At 47.9% G+C, this 19,326-nt stretch overlaps 2 protein-coding genes across 4 annotated transcripts in view; one reads left to right on the plus strand and one right to left on the minus strand.

Annotated features, from left to right (window-relative positions):
* LOC147431075 (lipid phosphate phosphatase 2-like) overlaps nucleotides 1–19,326 on the minus strand; it is a 151,504-nt gene that overhangs the window by 70,826 nt on the left and 61,352 nt on the right. The gene's annotated exons all lie outside the window — the stretch shown is intronic.
* LOC147431076 (uncharacterized) lies at nucleotides 10,431–11,540 on the plus strand. Its single transcript, XM_086494509.1, has one exon. It carries the CDS (start codon nucleotides 10,446–10,448, stop codon nucleotides 11,538–11,540), a length of 1,095 nt encoding a protein of 364 aa, XP_086350635.1. The 5' UTR covers nucleotides 10,431–10,445.

Raw genomic sequence — 19,326 nt, forward strand, 5'->3', positions numbered from 1 at the left:
TCTTGCCACCTTCAACTATCTCAAAAGGTGCCTTGCCAGTTGATGAATGCACTGTATTTATTGTATGCATACTCCACCAATGGCAAATACTGCTCCCACTTTCCTTTATGCTCTGACACATAACACTTCAGCAGATCTAGGACAGTAGAATTTGCCTCTTCTGACTGCCCATCTGTTTGAGGATGAAATGACGAAGAGAATTTGAGCGTGGTGCCCATATTCTCAAACAAACCTCTCCAGAACAAACTTGTCATGCGTGGATCACGGTCGCTAACAATCGACCGTGGCATGCCATGATACTTGAAAATATTGCTCATAAACAAGCTTGTCATCTGATCTGGCTTTATCTTCTTCCTGACAGGAATAAAATGAGCCTGTTTGCTGAATCTGCAAATAATGGTCCAAATACCATCGTTTCCTGTTTGCGTTCTCGGAAGATCAAAGATAAAATCCATAGCAATACTTTCCCATGGTTTATCTGGAATAGGTAGTGGTTGCAATAACCCTGGTGCCTTTTGCCTGTCAAACTTGACCTTTTGGCATATTAGGCATTCTCGCACAAAGGCATCCACATCCCTTCTCAATGTAGGCCAATAGAAGAATGTCTCAGCCGCTTTAACTGTAGCATCGATACCACGATGCCCTGCATACAGTGGGACATGACTCTCTTCCATAACTTTGCGTCGCAATGGCTTTGTGACACAATCTGCCATGCATCATCATGAACCCGTCTTTAAGAAGATAGTGTTCATGACGTTGTCCATCCATTAGTTGCTCGAAGACCTTTGCAAAATCTTCATCATTTGCATACTGTTCTCTCATATCATCAAGTTCATGATGATAAGGAATCGACACAGCTGAAATTTGTGGCTTCCTTGACAAGGCATCAGCCACAACGTTCTTCTTGCCTTCCACATGCACAATCTGAAAATGGAACATGGACAAGATATTTGCCTATCGCATATGATTCTCAGATAACTTTGTTTGTGTCAAGAAGTATCGCAAGGTCTGATGATCCATTTGGACAACGAAATCTGCACCTAGCAGGTAGTGTTTCCAACTTAAGAGCGCATGAATCACAGCCAGTAACTCTTTCTCATAGACCTGCATGGTCATCTCTGGCCCTTGCAAAATTCTGCTCTCATAGGCTACTACCCTGCCATCTTGCATTAGCACTGCACCAATGCTACTACCGCAGGCATCACACTGGACAACAAATGACTTCCTAAGATCTGGCAACACAATGACTGGATCTGAAGTCATCTTTTCCTTTAAGAGATTAAAAGCTGAAATCTCTTTTTGTGTCCATCTAAAGGTGACTGCCTTCTTTTGAAGAGCATGTAAAGGTGAAGCAATCTCAACGAAATTTCAGATAAACCTTCTATAATAGGAGCATAGTCCCAAAAAGCTTCGGACATCATGCACCGTCTTCAAATTTGGCCATGACTTGATCGCTTCAACTTTTGCAGGATCCATTCTAACACCATCCTTTGAGACAATGTGTCCCAGAAATTCAATCTCTTCCAGAAAAAACTCACTTTTCTTTGCATTGATGAGCAACCTATGACTGCGTACCTCTTTGAACACAATGGCCAAGTGATGCCTATGCTCCTCTTCATTCTTTGAGTAGACTATCATGTCATCAAAGAATGTACCAACAAACTGCTGGTGTGGACGGAAAATTCTGTCCATCATCCTATTGAACGTAGTAGGAGCATTTGTGAGACCAAAGGGCATCACTAAACATTCGTAAAGGCCAAACGTCGTTCTAAAAGCAGTCCTGTGCACATCCTCTGATCTAATGCGAATCTGATGGTACCCACTCTTTAGATCTATCCTGCTAAACATAGCTGCTCCTTCTAATTTGTCCATAATATCATCAATTCTAGGTATAGGAAACCTATTCTTGATGGTATTCTTGTTCAGTGCACGGTAGTCGATGCACATACGCCATGAGCCATCCTTTTTCTGCACCAACAACACTGGAGAACAGAATGGAGATGAACTGGGCTGAATCAGCCCCTTTTCTAACAACTCCTGTACTTGGCCCATTCTCTCTTTCTGTTGAGCTGCACTAACCCTGTACGGAGGCTTATTTGGTGGGCTACTGCCTGGCACCAAATCTATCGCATGGTCCTCGAGTCTCTCTGGCTGTAATTGAGACGGTAATGAATCGGAAAAACAGTCACTCTACTGTTGTAAAAACATTGACCTTTCTTTATCTAGCACAGATAAATTTGATTCATCACAATCTGACACATCACGTGCAAAAACCAAGTACGCAGAAAGATGCTTTTTCATTACAGAAGTAATAGCAGAAGCTGATACAGTAGGAATAGACTCTCCTTTAAGCTTTACATCCAGAATGTGAGTCTTTCCCCTGCTCTGTACAGTGATCTTTTTGTTGTAGGCATCCATGATTCCCTGTACACGAAACAACCAAGGAATACCTAGCAACACATCACATCCGTTCAGTGGCATGATGTAAAATTCTTCAACATCTATATAGAACTAGATATGTAGACGCAACTTTCCAATGATGGGTGTCACAGCCTCTGTATGGCCAAGACATGCCAAACCTGCCTCTGCTGTATACCCCATCTCTTCAGGTCTGATTCCCAACTTTGAAGCCAATTCTGGGGAAATAAAGTTGGCTTTGGCACCTGGATCAAAGAAGATAAGCACTGTTTGATCCCTGACCTTTCCCCATGCTCTGCAAAGCTCACTTGCATCTAAATTTGGCATGTCGCCCACCATATCTGGCACTAGACCAGCCATGGGCTTCTTTCCTTTCTTGTCTTCCTTGTCATCAGAATCAGCTGGCCTTTTCTTTGTAGGACAATTGTAAGCAATGTGGCCAGGCTGCTCACATATAAAGCATTTGTTCTCTGTCCTCAGGACCTTCTTTTGCTCTTCTGACTTGCGAGGAAAACGAATTTTCCATTTCTTTGCTTGTCCTTTTTCTAATTCAGCCCTAGCTTTATCTTTCCCTGCGTTGGCTGACTCCTGAGTCCCTTTAGGAGCCTCATTGGGAACGTGCTTCTTGGCTGAATTTTTCTTGCCTGATCCTGCCTTGACGCCAGTGTTAAATTCAGAATCTTCTCCCTTGAGCAAACCATTGCCAGTGTTTGCTACCTCGATGAGCTGCGTCAACGTAGTGACTTTTGTCTTCGTGCAGTATTTTCTCAATCCTTTGAATAGGCCACAACAGTATTTTTCAATCTATTCTGTCAATGGCACAAACCTATAGGAAGTTACTAGAAGTAGAGCTTTCCAAAACTTCCGATTGTAATCATCCAGATTTCTGCAAGTGGCAGCATTTAGCTGGTGCCATTCTGTCATGACATATGCTTCGAAATCATCAGATAACCATGCTGCTGCAAAAATCTGCTTCAAGTAAATCCATGTGGACGGAGCTTGCCCTTGAAGCAATAAAGTTGTCCACCATTGTCCCCCATTCCTTGTCAAGAAAGTGGCTGCCTTGCGGACATTTGAAGCCTCTGTAAAGTTTCCCCCTACATAGGCCTTGTCAAACTGCTGGAGGAATAAGAGAGCCTTCTTCCTGTCATCAACCCCTGTAAAGGTCGTGAATGACACACCTTTGCCACCTTCTTTGTACGGAGTTGGCCTCTCCAGCGGCGTTAAATTGTCATATGGAAGTGACTGAAACATGGGAACACTATTAGGGTTCATCTGTGTTCCTTGGCCGCTATTAACTTGACCTGGAAATGCCATATTTGGCTGCTGATTTGTAATTCCATCCATACCAAAATTTGCTTGTGGCATCCCAAATTGGCCCTGAGTGCTCTGAAACCCTGGTTGCATACCCATGACACTGTACATGGGGTTAGGCATCATCGTTTGAGCACCCCCAAACACTGTTCCTGGCGTGTAAAACTGATTTCCAGGTGCATGACCAGCCATGCTCTAGAATACCGATCCACCTCCAAAATAGCCAGGGTGTACTGAAGGTGGTGGGAAGACCTGTTGCATAGCCTGTAGGTTGCTTCCTTTCCCATTAGAACCAGCTATAGGCTGCTGAAAGGTGGCGGGCTGAACTGGTACAGCTTGAAAGACTGGCATCTCAGCCACCTGTTCTTGCACCTTAGGCAAAGGTTGTGGAGACTGCATGTTCTCCATCAAGTGTACAGGTGTTTCCATTGACTGTGCAGTATGAATCACCTGTGCTCGAGCCTTAATAGGCTTTTGAATATGATCCAGTGACCCAACTTGCTGAGACGGAACAGGAGGTTGCAGAAAGGCTAAAAACCTCGGATTCTGCATTACTTGTGTGAACATAGCCACAGCAGTAGCCAACTGGGTCCTGAATATATCGTCATCTGTCTGTGGTGGTCTTGAGGACTCACCCACTTCATGTGTCTGTTGACCCTGTGAAGAGGAAACCTCTTCAGTCACATCATCTGGTCTGTCAGCCATAATTGCAATTCCCTGTGTCTGGTCTATGATCCCCTATGTCTTCAAGCCCAAAATTGACCAAGGCTCACTTCTATGGGAAAAAGTGATTTAATCCCGTCGATGGAACCATGTAACCGGCCTGTTCAATCCAAAAAGGGCGGTAGACTTTACTTCAAACCTTGATTTAGTTTTCACCCATTATTAGTCGTCTATTTTACCTGCGCTATAGTGACACAAGACAGGGGAATGGGATACAGATGCTAGAATGCACCTGTATGAGAAGACCGACACCAGATTGGCCCCTAACTTAGGCACCCCTTTCGGTATTTCTTTATTCTTTATAAGAGGGAATAAATGTTGTGGATCCCTACAAGCTGCCCCACACAAACTTGGCTGAATTTCAACTGTTCCGGCCTGATTTCGGCAGCATAATTGTACTAGGACCCTTCACAGTCAGTATTCCCACGCATTGACTGACTTTCCCGACGCATACGGGCACTTTGCAAAACCTGGCGAGAATCTGCAGCACGCTGAATTATCTGTTTTCGGCCCTCAAAATGCGCCAGATCACCTGTACAGCGGTCCCCTTGCGTCCCCGAACCTCCTGGGGGTATTAGGGTCCATTTAGGGCCAAAACCCTAAACCTGCAAAAATACACAGCAGGCTGTAATTTACTGTTTCGGGCTCCGTTTCGCGTGCCGGTCGCATCCGTAGCAAGTCCTCGAGCTCCCGCACCTGTAGGGCTACTTGCCCTTTGAATCGGACCAGATTTCTGGCGTGAAACCTCTCCGAATTCACCTGTACCTGCGGGGGAATTAGCCGCTAGCTAATCCGGTACCTGTGCAAGAGGCTCTTGCCTCGGCAATCGCGCATGAACCCACACAACTGTACATTGGTCAAATGAAGAGCCCACTAGAGGGGCATAACATACTGCCAAAGGGGAGAGAGAGGGCAGTGCGTAGCGTGCAGGGCATCACTCCTGGCACCGCACTGTGCATAAGAGGGAAAGCAAGCACTCCATAGCTCTTAACCTGTGACAAAAACTGAAAATGAGGCTCTCCCCCTCCTAAATTCAGCGCCACTTCTTGTTGCATGAGGCAAGTGCACCAGAAGGTGCCACTTGGCACATTTATAAGCATTTTCCCGTTTCGGGTTTGCCGCCTAAAAATCTCCCAACCGGCTGCCCAGTTGACTTCACGGCAGAGTAAGAAAATGTTCCCTTTGTCATTTCGGAGGTAATGACGTCAACACATTTTCAGGTCCCAAAATAGCAGTTCCCTAAATTTTAGGAGATGCTGCCATTGTATCTTTCTAGGTCATCCGACCCTCTTTGTACACTGCGGCCACATCCAGAACTGAAATGTAGCCTCTGTAGCAAAGGATTCCACTTTGGCTAGTCAATGACCCCACTTGGCTAACCATAGTCCTTGTCCAACCTTAGTGCTTTCTTGCCCTCAGGCCTGGACTCCCACTGGACAGTTCCACACTAGCTATGCAATGCAGGGTAGTTAGATTTCCCGAGGGGTGTTTCCAAAAAGTGAAAGTTAATAGATAATAAGAAAGAAATCAACAAAAAGGATAGATAGTAGTCACACGCTGGTGACACACCCTCATTGACAGGGCGATTGAGCTTAGGAAATCGAGACGACCACGACCGAGATGCAGAAGCACACTTCATCGGAGGAGACTACAACAAAGGATTAGAAGCATTCTAGCCAGACACCCAGAATGCTCCTAAGAAGTTTATTTAATACTTTGTATTTAGTTTTCACATTTATTTTCACACTTTTCACACTTAGTACTTTAGTACTAAGGAACCCAGACATTGTAACAGATTCACCACTTTTGTATCAGTTTGGTCTCATAGGTCATCCTGGCCTTTTGAAGACGTTAATATAACATTTCATTTCATTTCTCTCTACAGCCCATGGTCCAGCGCTGCTATACCCCCATTCAGCTCCTGCATTACACATGGCTGCAAATCGCTGAATAGTGGTAAAACAGCCCACTGTGTAGCAAACCAGCCAGCTCCCTGTTATTCCAGCCCCCCTACCTCTGCTCAGCCCCCCGCCACTGTATGGCCACATAGCTCTCTTTCTCCCCCATCGACCATGGCGACCCCCCCTCCATCCGCAACAAAAGTTGGCAAGGGGCTCATGACGACCCCCCTTGCCCGGTACCGTCGCCGTAACAAAGTCTCAGAGGAGCTACTTGCCTCAATCCGCCGGGAAATGGAAGGGATGCTCCAAGCGGAGATCCTGTAGGCCACCGGAGTGATGCACCAATACATCACCGATTTGTAAAAGGAGAATAAAGCTTAGGATCGAGCTTGGGGAGACCAAGAAGGAGATAGAGCTTCTATGAGCCTCGATCATTGTGGCCCGGGAAGATGGAGAGATCTCGCACGTGGAGACTATTAAAGAAGACTCGAAGGAGCTGCACACCGAGATGGAAGCTACCCAGGGGAAATGGGTGGAGGTGGTCCGCAAGACCATCAAGCAGGAGGTCAAGGAGGATGCCGTACGTGAGGAGCACATCAGAGTCCAGGACACCCTAGACGAGGAGAGGTTGAGGCAGGCTCGACGCCTCAACATCAATGTGACCGGCCTGGCAGAGGGACCTTCACCAGAGAGAGATGCCGAGGAGCTGTGCAAACGGCTCGGCTTTGGAGAGACCATGCCCTTCACCCGTGCCTGGAGAGCAGGACGGGACTCCTCGAGAGCATGGGCTTTGGTCATGCAGATGCGGTCCCCGCAGGAGAGAGTCGCTTTCTTTCGAAAGCAAGTCCTGATCCGCACGCTTCCAGGCAGCCCCATCTACATCGACGAGGATCTGACGAGGATGCAGGTCGAGCACCGCCGTGCCTGCATGCCTCAGATATTACAGGCGAGGAGAGAGGACCGAAAGGCCTTCTACAGAGATGGTCGTATTTTTGTGGATGGGCGCCCCCTGAAATAGGGGCACGCGGCCTATGGGACTCCGCTATGACCGGAGATACTTCTCAGAGGAGCAGTGTGGAACTGCAATGGGTCATTGTGGACTCGCCCCGATAGACTGGAGGACCTTATAGAGGACCACAACTTCATTTGCATCACTGAGACCCATGACAGCCCTGAAAGAGGGCTACCAGCCATTGCAGGCTTCAGATGGGAGTCAGTCTTTCGAGCTACCACCCGCCGCAGCACTTCACAAGGATCCGGTGGGGTGGCCATATTATTTCGCCGTTCCATCAGCAGTCATAAACAGATTGTGAGCCGAGATGAGGAGGCGCGTTTTCTATGGGTACGCCTGGAGATAGACCGCGAGCATTGGGTCTATATCGCCATTTGCTACTTTCCACCACAAGGCTCCTCATATTTTTTGTTTTGTTTTCGGAGTCGGGCAGGGCAAGCCCGGCCGCTCCCCTTATCCACCGTAAAAGTGGACAAGAAGAACGACCAGGACTATGCCCCGAGAAACCGAAGGCAAACGCTTTTGTCACTAGTTTCCTCTGGACTCGGGAGGCCAGAATTATCTACACTCTTAGGGCGATGACTGTTCCCTTCAGAGACCCATTTCGGTGGGCGTGACAGCGACCAAGTACCTCTGTTCAGAGGCCCAGGTACTGCGGGACTTGCTTCGGTCTTCCCTTCTGAGTTGCCTCCTCCAGGTAACTTATCGCTCACCTCACTAAATTGCCTTTGAAACCCCACGATTTTCCCCTAGGAAATGCCATACCCGCTTGGAAGGGCGTCGGCTCACAGGTGGCGTCCGCTGAGGCTGGTAATGTCTCCCATTAAGCATTTCCCAACCCCTTTTAGGTGAAGTTGACCCCCCCGGGGGGGAATGGCAATTGGGTGCTCTCGTAGCTCATCTGGCTTCGCTTGGGGAGAATTACGTCATTTCCCCCGGAAGGGATCGGATTCAAACACTCGGAGAGGTCTTCCTTATGGGAGACTTCAACGGGTGCACCCAGACTAGGCAGTGGGAGCTCTATGATATGGACCACCCAGAGATTATGAGCAGTTTAGACCCAGAGGAGATGGGGATTAGCAGACTGTCAGCAGACTCAGGGCAGGACACCACCGGGTACGACAGTCACCTATTGGAGTTCGGTAGCCGACATCATCTCGTTATTTATAACGGGATGCAGAGGTGGCCAGATTCGAGCGGGCTCACTTGCTTCCCTCACGGGGGGGGGAGAGAGTATTGTCGACTACATTCTTGGGAGTCTTCTGGGGGGCCAGCTTCTCCGATCTTTCAGTGTCGGGAGACGTCCTATCGGCGCAGACCACACTTTCCTCACTTTCACACTCACCTCCCATTTGTCACACACACCCACCCCACTCACACAGCCACATACCACTATTCATTTTACACACGAGCTCCCTCATGTCTATGCACACCATCTCCGCACACATCTCCTATCTCTCGACCCACATGCCCCCCTAGAATCACTCACATCAGACCTTACCTCCATGATTCACACATCTGCCATTCAGAGCTTCCCTCACCACACACGCACACACGCACACATGCACCCCGCACAGGTTCCATGCCACGGAACAGCTGGTATGACGATGATTGCAGAACATTTCGACGTCATCTCAGAGAGGATGAGGCACACGGGGTACTCACACACCGCCAGGCTCAGCGCCAGATGCAGTCTCTCACCCGTAGTAAAAAGCGGGAATGGGAGGAGCAGCAGTACTGGGACTTATATCACTTGCTCATGAGCCGAGATAGTGCAGAGGCATGGCGCCGCATCCGCGAGCGCAGGCCACCGACATCGATCGAGGACCCGGACACATGGTACCGCTATGCAGAGGGCCTTTACCAGATACCAGGACAGCCACCGATACCCCTGCCCACAGGGACCACACCCCACCACTTCATCCTTCACATCAGAGATGGTAGCTCGAGCCATCCGGCATCTACAGCATGGTAGAGCTCAAGACCAGACCGAGCTACAGGCCGAGCATCTGATTTATGGCAGAGAGACCTTGGCACCTTTCATAGCTCATCTCTTTAACCGCGCACTAGTGGAGGGATTTCCAGACACCATGGATCCCAACACATACAGGACTATTATGATTGGCCACATGTTGGCCAAGCTCTATGGCGCGGTTTTAGAGGACGAGCTTAGCACCAGAGCAGAGGCAACAGGCATCCGAGCTCCAGGACAGGCTGGGTTCCGCCGCACATACTCTACCATCGATCATATCTTCACGCTACGCTGCTTGATCGACCAAGCACGAGTGAGGAAGAGGAGGCTTTACTGTTGCTTTGTGGACTTTCGCAAAGCATTTGATACGGTGCCACGTGAGCGACTCTTCAAGCGACTACTCTCACTTGGGCTTGAGGAGGACATGATATGGGGCATATATACACTTTATGAGCAAGTATGTGGGCGAGTACGATGTCCAGGAGGCACTACAAAGACCTTGTTTAGCACCATTGGTGTGAAACAAGGATGTCCACTCTCCCCTACACTCTTTGGGCTCTACATTGATGAGATAGTGGATTTTATTCAGCATAGAGAAGGTGATGGGGTGGAGATGGGTGGCACCACAGTCCATATACTATTATATGCCAATGATATTGTACTCATATCAGAGTCAGCGGAGGGGCTGCGTCAGCATCTACTTGGGCTCGATGACTTTTGTGTGCAGCGAGGGCTCTCAGTGAACCTTGGGAAAACCAAGGTTCTCATCTTTCATACATCAGCACGGATCAGACGAGAGAGCTCTTTCACAGCAGCAGGGGGCAGTATCGAGGTTGTAGGCTCATATGTCTACTTGGGGGTGACTTTTACCGCGGCATAAGAGGCCTTTTCCATGACACAGGCAGCCAGAGACAGACTGACCAGGGGGTACTCCGCACTCGCACAGATGGAGAGACAGTGCCACCAGGCACGCTTTCAGGAGCCCCGTACGAAGGGGTGGTTTTTTGACACTTTGGTTACACCAGCTCTTATGTATGGGGCAGCCATATGGGGACCTGGCTTGGCAGACTCGATCTGGCCTTTGATAGAGCGCCCACAGGTACTGATGATCTCCAGGATGATCCGCAGCAAGCCGTCTGTTCCACATGATATAGTCAGAGCAGAGCTAGCAGTCTCACCTATGCTAGTAGAGGCACTGTTTCAGACGGTTTGCTTGTTACATAGATTACAGAATATGGATAGGGACCGCATTGCCTATCGAGCACTACAGGCATCACAGTCTATGGCACTGGCGGGAGATGCCTCTTCTTGGTATGCACAGACCAGCGAGTGGTTCACTAGACATAGGCTTGATATAGATCGACTACCACCCCTCCAGTATGACATCCATGCACCTACTTATACTCTCACTATTCAGGAGAGGAATAGGATCATCAAGAAGGAGATTTCGCATATTTACATTGAGAGGACATGGATCAGCCCCAGGCAGCCACTACCGACGAAAATGCTCCACTACCATGAGCATTTTCTCCAGATATCAGATCAGGGCTTCATAGACACCCCTCAGCATATGCAGCAGTACATGCCACATCACCTACAGGTAGCCATCGGCCAGCTCCGAGTCTCATCACACCAGCTTGAGATTGAGCGGGGCAGAGCCAGAGGCATACCACGAGAGAACCGGACTTGCCCAGTGTGTCAGACAGAGGTGGAGACGGAGGAGCACTTCATGCTACGATGCCCAGCTTACTCAGAGCTTAGACAGAGATTTGGGATTGAGGGCACTCTCCAGACATGCATGAGGAGGAGAGACCAGACTCATGTGGGCCATTTCATCACAAGAGCACTCCACATACGTGAGGAGTCTACACAACCACAACCACATGACACTGGAGGTGTTCAGCAGACGATCACTTTGTTTTTCCAGAGAATGACTTCAGGGGATCCCACACCACCGACGGCGATTGGGCTGACACTCGAGCAGGCAGAGGCACAGCGAGCACGACGCCGACCGCGGGAGTCACGATACCGACGGCCCCGTCTATACCAACAGGATATACTGAGGATCCGTACACTTCATGAGCAACAGCTGGAGAGGGCCCGCTCCACCACACATTGGAGCACCCACTTACATCGGGTTTTTCAGCCCCTCCCCCCCATGTACCACTTTTTATACCCATCACCCATTACACACTACTAGCCAGCTCTGATACGGGTATGCCCTCACACTTTTACTTTCACTCAGCACGAGGTAGTCATTTTTTGCTGTGAGACAGAGCTACATCCACAGCCATATATTCATATGGTCAGTATCTGCGGTGCCAGAGCCATATATACCCATACCAGCACACATTACCATCATACCACCACACTGCACATCCCGGTTCTAGATTAGCTTTCATTTCAGCATTTTATTTTCAGTATTTTCTTTTCCGGACACCCGGACTACCACTAGATGTACATTGATTTGTCTCATAGGCCGATAGGGACTTCTCTCTCTCTCTCTCTCTCTCTCTCTCTCTCTCTCTCTCTCTCTCTCTCTCTCTCTCTCTCTCTCTCTCTCTCTCTCTTGTGGATGGGGGGACATGGAGAAGCCACTAGTCTCTATGATCTCACGGCTCATTAGAGCCAAGGCTTCGGTGCCACGTGCCATTATCTAGGCAGAGCTAGCTGCCCCCACACTAGTGGTGGAGGCACTCACCAGATCCGTCTCCTTCATACACCGCATGTGGGAACTTCCCAAAGACAGATATGCCCGCCTTGCACTTGAGTCCTCTCGACAGTTAGCCATGCAGGGAGATATAGCATGCTGGTATGGGGAGATGACGTCATGGTTCCAAGCACATGGGTTCAGCATAGACAGATTGCCCCCCTTCCAGTACTCACTGGATGCACCCTCTCTGACTCTTACGCAGTCCGAGATCACCAGGCACATCCGCCAGGACCTAACTCAGCTAGACACCAAGACATGGATACAGCCAGAACAGGAGTTGGGCACGAACATGGCTTTCTACAAAGAGCATCTTCTCCAGCTTACAAAGGACCGTTTTGTGACGAGGCCCAAATACATGGACACCCACTTGTCTCATGGGATACGATGTGCTATTGGCCAGATACGCACATCTTCACACCAGCTGCGGATCGAGATTGGGAGATACAATGGAGTACCGGCAGAGGCCAGGACATGCCTCCTGTGTGACATGGAGCCTGCGACAAAGTTGCACTACACATGCCACTGCCCCGTCTATTACGAGATACGTGGCCGCTTCCACTGCTTGTTCAGAGAGGGTTTCAGACCACTCTCCAGAGTCATGCGGTACAAGGGATCAGAGATGCTTGGGTCTATTTTTGCTCGAGCTGCGCAGACACAGAAAGAGCTTGATGAGAGGAGAGGCTAGCCAATCTCAGAGAAGGATCCTTAGAGCAGACACTGGGCACCCGGAGGAGCTACTACCACAGGAGAGCTCGTCGCCTCAAACCAAGGCACACTGATCGACCGAGCAACCGAGCTAGGGAGATCCAGACGCCCACCACTGCGGAGGACTACACAGCATCGACGGAGGCTGCATCAGAGGATTCGGATCACTTTGGCCCGACATGCACGATGCCCAGTCAGGCTATTGACCATGGAGGAGATTGATGAGATCCGCCAGCGACCGATGCTGGATCTTTTGTGATTTAGCCATCCCACATAGCTGCTTAGCTCACACCTAGCGGTTTAGGATTCCATAGTATTTTATTGTCATTTTTTGTTACTCTGACTTTGTATCAGACCCACCACATTGTAACTTTCTGGTCTCCTAGGTCACTTTGGCCTTTTGAAGACGTTAATATAACATTTCATTTCATTTCTCTCTCTCTCTCAAGGGACAGTTGTCACCAGCGTGTGACTACTATCTATCCTTTTTGTTGATTTCTTTCTTATTATTTATTTACTTTCACTTTTTGGAAACACCCCTTGGGAAATCTAACTGCCCTGCATTGCATAGCTAGTGTGGAACTGTCCAGAGGGAGTCCAAGCCTGAGGGCAAGAGAGCACTAAGGTTGGACAAGAACTATGGTTAGCCAAGTGGGGTCATTGACTAGCCAAAGTGGAATCCTTTGCTACAGAGGCTACATTTCAGTTCTGGATGTGGCCGCAGTGTACAAAGAGGGTCGGATGACCTAGAAAGATACAATGGCAGCATCTCCTCAAATTTAGGGAACTGCTATTTTGGGACCTGAAAATGTGTTGGCGTCATTACCTCCGGAATGACAAGGGGAACATTTTCTTACTCTGCCGTGAAGTCAACTGGGCAGCCGGTTGGGAGATTTTTAGACGGCAACCCCGAAACGGGAAAATGCTTGTAAATGTGCCAAGTGGCACGTTCTGGTGCAATTTCTAATGCAAGAGAGAGTTGGCGCTGAATTTTAAGCTAGGAGAGCCTCATTTTCAGGTTTGTCACAGGTTAAGAGCTATGGAGTGCTTGCTTTCCCTCTTATGCACAGTGCGGTGCAGAGGTGATGCCCTGCACGCTACGCACTGCCCTCTCTCTCCCCTTTGGCAATATGTTATGCCCCTCTAGTGGGCTCTTCATTTGACCAATGTACAGTTGTGTGGGTTCATGCGCGATTGCCGAGGCAAGAGCCTCTTGCACAGGTACTGGATTAGCTAGCGGCTAATCCCCCCGCAGGTACAGGTGAATTCGGAGAGGTTTCACGCCAGAAATCTCGTCCGATTCAAAGGGCAAGTAGCCCTACAGGTGCGGGAGCTCGAGGACTTGCTACGGATGCGACCGGCATGCGAAACGGAGCCCGAAACAGTAAATTACAGCCTGCTGTGTATTTTTGCAGGTTTAGGGTTTTGGCCCTAAACGGACCCTAATACCCCCAAGAGGTTCGGGGATGCAAGGGGACAGCTGTACAGATGATCTGGCGCATTTTCAGGGCTGAAAACAGAGAATTCAGCGTGCTGCAGATTCTCGCCAGGTTTTGCAAAGTGCCCGTATGCGTCGGGAAAGTCGGCCAATGCGTGGGAATACTGACTGTGCAGGGTTCTAGTTCAGTTATGCTGCCGAAATCGGGCTGGAACAGTGGAAATTCAGCCGAGTTTGTGCGGGGCAGCTTGTAGGGAACCACAGCGTTTATTTCCTCTTTTGAACAATAAAGAAATACCGAAAGGGGCGCCTAAGTTAGGGGCCAATCTCGTGTCGGTCTTCTCATACAAGTGCATTCTAGCATCTGTATCCCATTCCCCTCTCTTGTGTCACTATAGCGCAGGTAAAATAGACGACTAATAATGGGTGAAAGCTAAATCAAGGTTTGAAGTAAAGTCTACCGCCCTTTTTGGATTGAACAGGCCGGTTTCATGGTTCCATCGACGGGATTAAATCACTTTTTCCCATAGAAGTGAGCCTTGGTCAATTTTGGGCTTGAAGACACAGGGGATCGTAGACCAGACACAGGGAATTGCAATTATGGCTGACAGACCAGATGATGTGACTGAAGAGGTTTCCTCTTCACAGGGTCAACAGACACATGATGTCGGTGAGTCCTCAAGACCACCACAGACAGATGACGATATATTCAGGACCCAGTTGGTTACTGCTGTGGCTATGTTCACACAAGTAATCCAGAATCCGAGGTTTTTAGCCTTTCTGGAACCTCCTGTTCCGTCTCAGCAAGTTGGGTCACTGGATCATATTCAAAAGCCTGTTAAGGCTCGACCACAGGTGATTCATACCCCACAGTCATGGGAAACACCTGTACATTTGACGGAGAACATGCAATCTCCACAACCTATGCCTAATGTGCAAGAACAAGTGGCTGAGATGCCAGTCTTTGAAGCTGTACCAGTTCAGCCCGCCACCTTTCAGCAGCCTATAGCTGGTTCTAATGGGCAGGGAAGCAACCTACAGGCTATGCAACAGGTCTTCCCACTACCTTCAGTACACCCTGGCTATTTTGGAGGTGGATCGGTATTCCAGAGCATGGCTGGTCATGCACCTGGAAATCAGTTTTACACGCCAGGAACAGTGTTTGGGGGTGCTCAAACGATGATGCCTAACCCCATGTACAGTGTCATGGGTATGCAACCAGGGTTTCAGAGCACTCAGGGCCAATTTGGGATGCCACAAGCAAATTTTGGTACGGATGGAATTACAAATCAGCAGCCAAATATGGCATTTCCAGGTCATGTTAATAGCGGCCAAGGAACACAGATGAACCCTAATAGTGTTCCCATGTTTCAGTCACTTCCATATGACAATTTAACGCCGCTGGAGAGGCCAACTCCGTACAAAGAAGGTGGCAAAGGTGTGTCTTTCACGACCTTTACAGGGTTTGATGACAGGAAGAAGGCTCTTTCATTCCTCCAGCAATTTGACAAGGCCTATGCAGGGGGAAACTTTACAGAGGCTTCAAAGGTCCGCAAGGCAGCCACTTTCTTGACAGGGAATGCGGGACAATGGTGGACAACTTTATTGCTTCAAGGGCAAGCTCCGTCCACATGGATTTACTTGAAGCAGATTTTTGCAGCAGCATGGTTATCTGATGATTTCGAAGCAGATGGCATGACAGAATGGCACCAGCTAAATGCTGCCACTTGCAGAAATCTAGATGATTACAATCGGAAGTTTTGGAAAGCTCTACTTCCAGTAACTTCCTATAGGTTTGTGCCATTGACAGAACAGATTGAAAAATACTGTTGTGGCCTACCCAAAGGATTGAGAAAATATTGCACGAAGACAAAAGTCACTACTTTGACGCAGCTCATCGAGGTAGCAAACACTGGCAATGGTTTGCTCAAGGGAGAAGATTGTGAATTAAACACTGGCGTCAAGGCAGGATCAGGCAAGAAAAATTCAGCCAAGAAGCACGTTCCCAATGAGGCTCCTAAAGGGACTCAAGAGTCGGCCAACACAGGCAAAGATAAAGCTACGGCTGAATCAGAAAAAGGACAAGCAAAGAAATGGAAAAGACGTTTTCCTCGCAAGTCAGAAGAGCAAAAGAAGGTCCTGAGGACAGAGAACAAATGCTTTATATGTGAGCAACCTGGCCACATTGCTTACAATTGTCCTACAAAGAAAAGGCCAGCTGATTCTGATGACAAGGAAGACAAGAAAGGAAAGAAGCCCATGGCTGGTCTAGTGCCAGATATGGTGGGCGACATGCCAAATTTAGATGCAAGTGAGCTTTGCACAGCATGGGGAAAGGTCAGGGATCAAACAGTGCTTATCTTCTTTGATCCAGGTGCCAAAGCCAACTTTATTTCCCCAGAATTGGCTTCAAAGTTGGGAATCAGACCTGAAGAGATGGGGTATCCAGCAGAGGCAGGTTTGGCATGTCCTGGCCATACAGAGGCTGTGACACCCATCATTGGAAAGTTGCGTCTACATATCCAGTCCTATATAGATGTTGAAGAATTTTACATCATGCCACTGGACGGATGTGATGTGTTGCTAGGTATTCCTTGGTTGTTTCGTGTACAGGGAATCATGGATGCCTACAACAAAAAGATCACTGTACAGAGCAGGGGAAAGACTCACATTCTGGATGTAAAGCTTAAAGGAGAGTCTATTCCTACTGTATTAGCTTCTACTATTACTTCTGTAATGAAAAAGCATCTTTCTGCGTACTTGGTTTTTGCACGTGAAGTGTCAGATTGTGATGAATCAAATTTATATGTGCTAGATAAAGAAAGGTCAATGTTTTTACAACAGTAGAGTGACTGTTTTTCCGATTCATTACCGTCTCAATTACAGCCAGAGAGACTCGAGGACCATGCGATAGATTTGGTGCCAGGCAGTAGCCAACCAAATAAGCCTCCATACAGGGTAAGTGCGGCTCAGCAGAAAGAGATAATGGGCCAAGTACAGGAGCTGTTAGAAAAGGGGATGATTCAGCCCAGTTCATCTCCATTCTGTTCTCCAGTGTTGTTGGTGCAGAAAAAGGATGGCTCATGGCGTATGTGCATCGACTACCGTGCACTCAACAAGAATACCATCAAGAATAGGTTCCCTATACCTAGAATTGATGATATTATGGACAAATTAGAAGGAGCAGCTATGTTTAGCAGTATAGATCTAAAGAGTGGGTACCATCAGATTCGCATTAGATCAGAAGATGTGCACAAGACTGCTTTTAGAACGACGTTTGGCCTTTACGAATTTTGACTGATGCCCTTTGGTCTCACAAATGCTCCTACTACGTTCAATAGGCTGATGGACAGAATTTTCCGTCCACACCAGCAGTTTGTTGGTACATTCTTTGATGACATGATAGTCTACTCAAAGAATGAAGAGGAGCATAGGCATCACTTGGCCATTGTGTTCAAAGAGGTACGCAGTCATAGGTCGCTCATCAATGCAAAGAAAAGTGAGTTTTTTCTGGAAGAGATTGAATTTCTGGGACACATTGTCTCAAAGGATGGTGTCAGAATGGATCCTGCAAAAGTTGAAGCGATCAAGTCATGGCCAAATTTGAAGACGGTGCATGATGTCCGAAGCTTTTTGGGACTATGCTCCTATTACAGAAGGTTTATCCGAAATTTCGCTGAGATTGCTTCACCTTTACATGCTCTTCAAAAGAAGGCAGTCACCTTTAGATGGACACAAAAAGAGATTTCAGCTTTTAATCTCTTAAAGGAAAAGATGACTTCAGATCCAGTCATTGTGTTGCCAGATCTTAGGAAGTCATTTGTTGTCCAGTGTGATGCCTGCGGTAGTAGCATTGGTGCAGTGCTAATGCAAGATGGCAGGGTAGTAGCCTATGAGAGCAGAATTTTGCAAGGGCCAGAGATGACCATGCAGGTCTATGAGAAAGAGTTACTGGCTGTGATTCATGCGCTCTTAAGTTGGAAACACTACCTGCTAGGTGCAGATTTCGTTGTCCAAATGGATCATCAGACCTTGCGATACTTCTTGACACAAACAAAGTTATCTGAGAATCATATGCGATAGGCAAATATCTTGTCCATGTTCCATTTTCAGATTGTGCATGTGGAAGGCAAGAAGAACGTTGTGACTGATGCCTTGTCAAGGAAGCCACAAATTTCAGCTGTGTCGATTCCTTATCATCATGAACTTGATGATATGAGAGAACAATAAGCAAATGATGAAGATTTTGCAAAGGTCTTCGAGCAACTAATGGATGGACAACGTCATGAACACTATCTTCTTAAAGACGGGTTCATGATGATGCATGGCAGATTGTGTGTCACAAAGCCATTGCGACGCAAAGTTATAGAAGAGAGTCATGTCCCACCGTATGCAGGGCATCGTGGTATTGATGCTACAATTAAGGCGGTTGAGACATTCTTCTACTGGCCTACATTGAGAAGGGATGTGGATGCCTTTGTGCGAGAATGCCTAATATACCAAAAGGTCAAGTTTGACAGGCAAAAGGCACCAGGGTTATTGCAACCACTACCTATTCCAGATAAACCATGGGAAAGTATTGCTATGGATTTTATCTTTGATCTTCCGAGAACGCAAACAGGAAACGATGGTATTTGGACCATTATTTGCAGATTCAGCAAACAGGCTCATTTTATTCCTGTCAGGAGGAAGATAAAGCCAGATCAGATGGCACGCTTGTTTATGAGCAATATTTTCAAGTATCATGGCATGCCACAGTCTATTGTTAGCGACCGTGATCCACGCATGACAAGTTTGTTCTGGGCCTTTTCAAGTATGCGACATAATCAGTGATGTTGCATATAGGCTGAAATTGCCTGACAGTTGGAAGATTCACAATGCGTTTCATGTGAGTCTTCTCAGACGCTATGTGGGTGATGTGCCAGAAGATATGCCAGCTGAAGATCAGCCGGAAGTCGAGGAACTTGACGAGATCCTGGTCCCTGAACAGATCTTGGCACACAAAGAAAGGAAAGTGAAAGGCAAGGTTGCTAGGCGTTACTTGGTAAAGTTCAGAAACTATCCACCAATGGATGCTAAGTGGATGGAAGAAGGTGAACTTGCAGAGTCACCAACTGTGTTATCACTTTA

This window comes from Adiantum capillus-veneris, chromosome 21 (assembly GCF_014529385.1).
Source record: "Adiantum capillus-veneris isolate H3 chromosome 21, ASM1452938v2, whole genome shotgun sequence".
NCBI lineage: Eukaryota > Viridiplantae > Streptophyta > Polypodiopsida > Polypodiales > Pteridaceae > Adiantum > Adiantum capillus-veneris.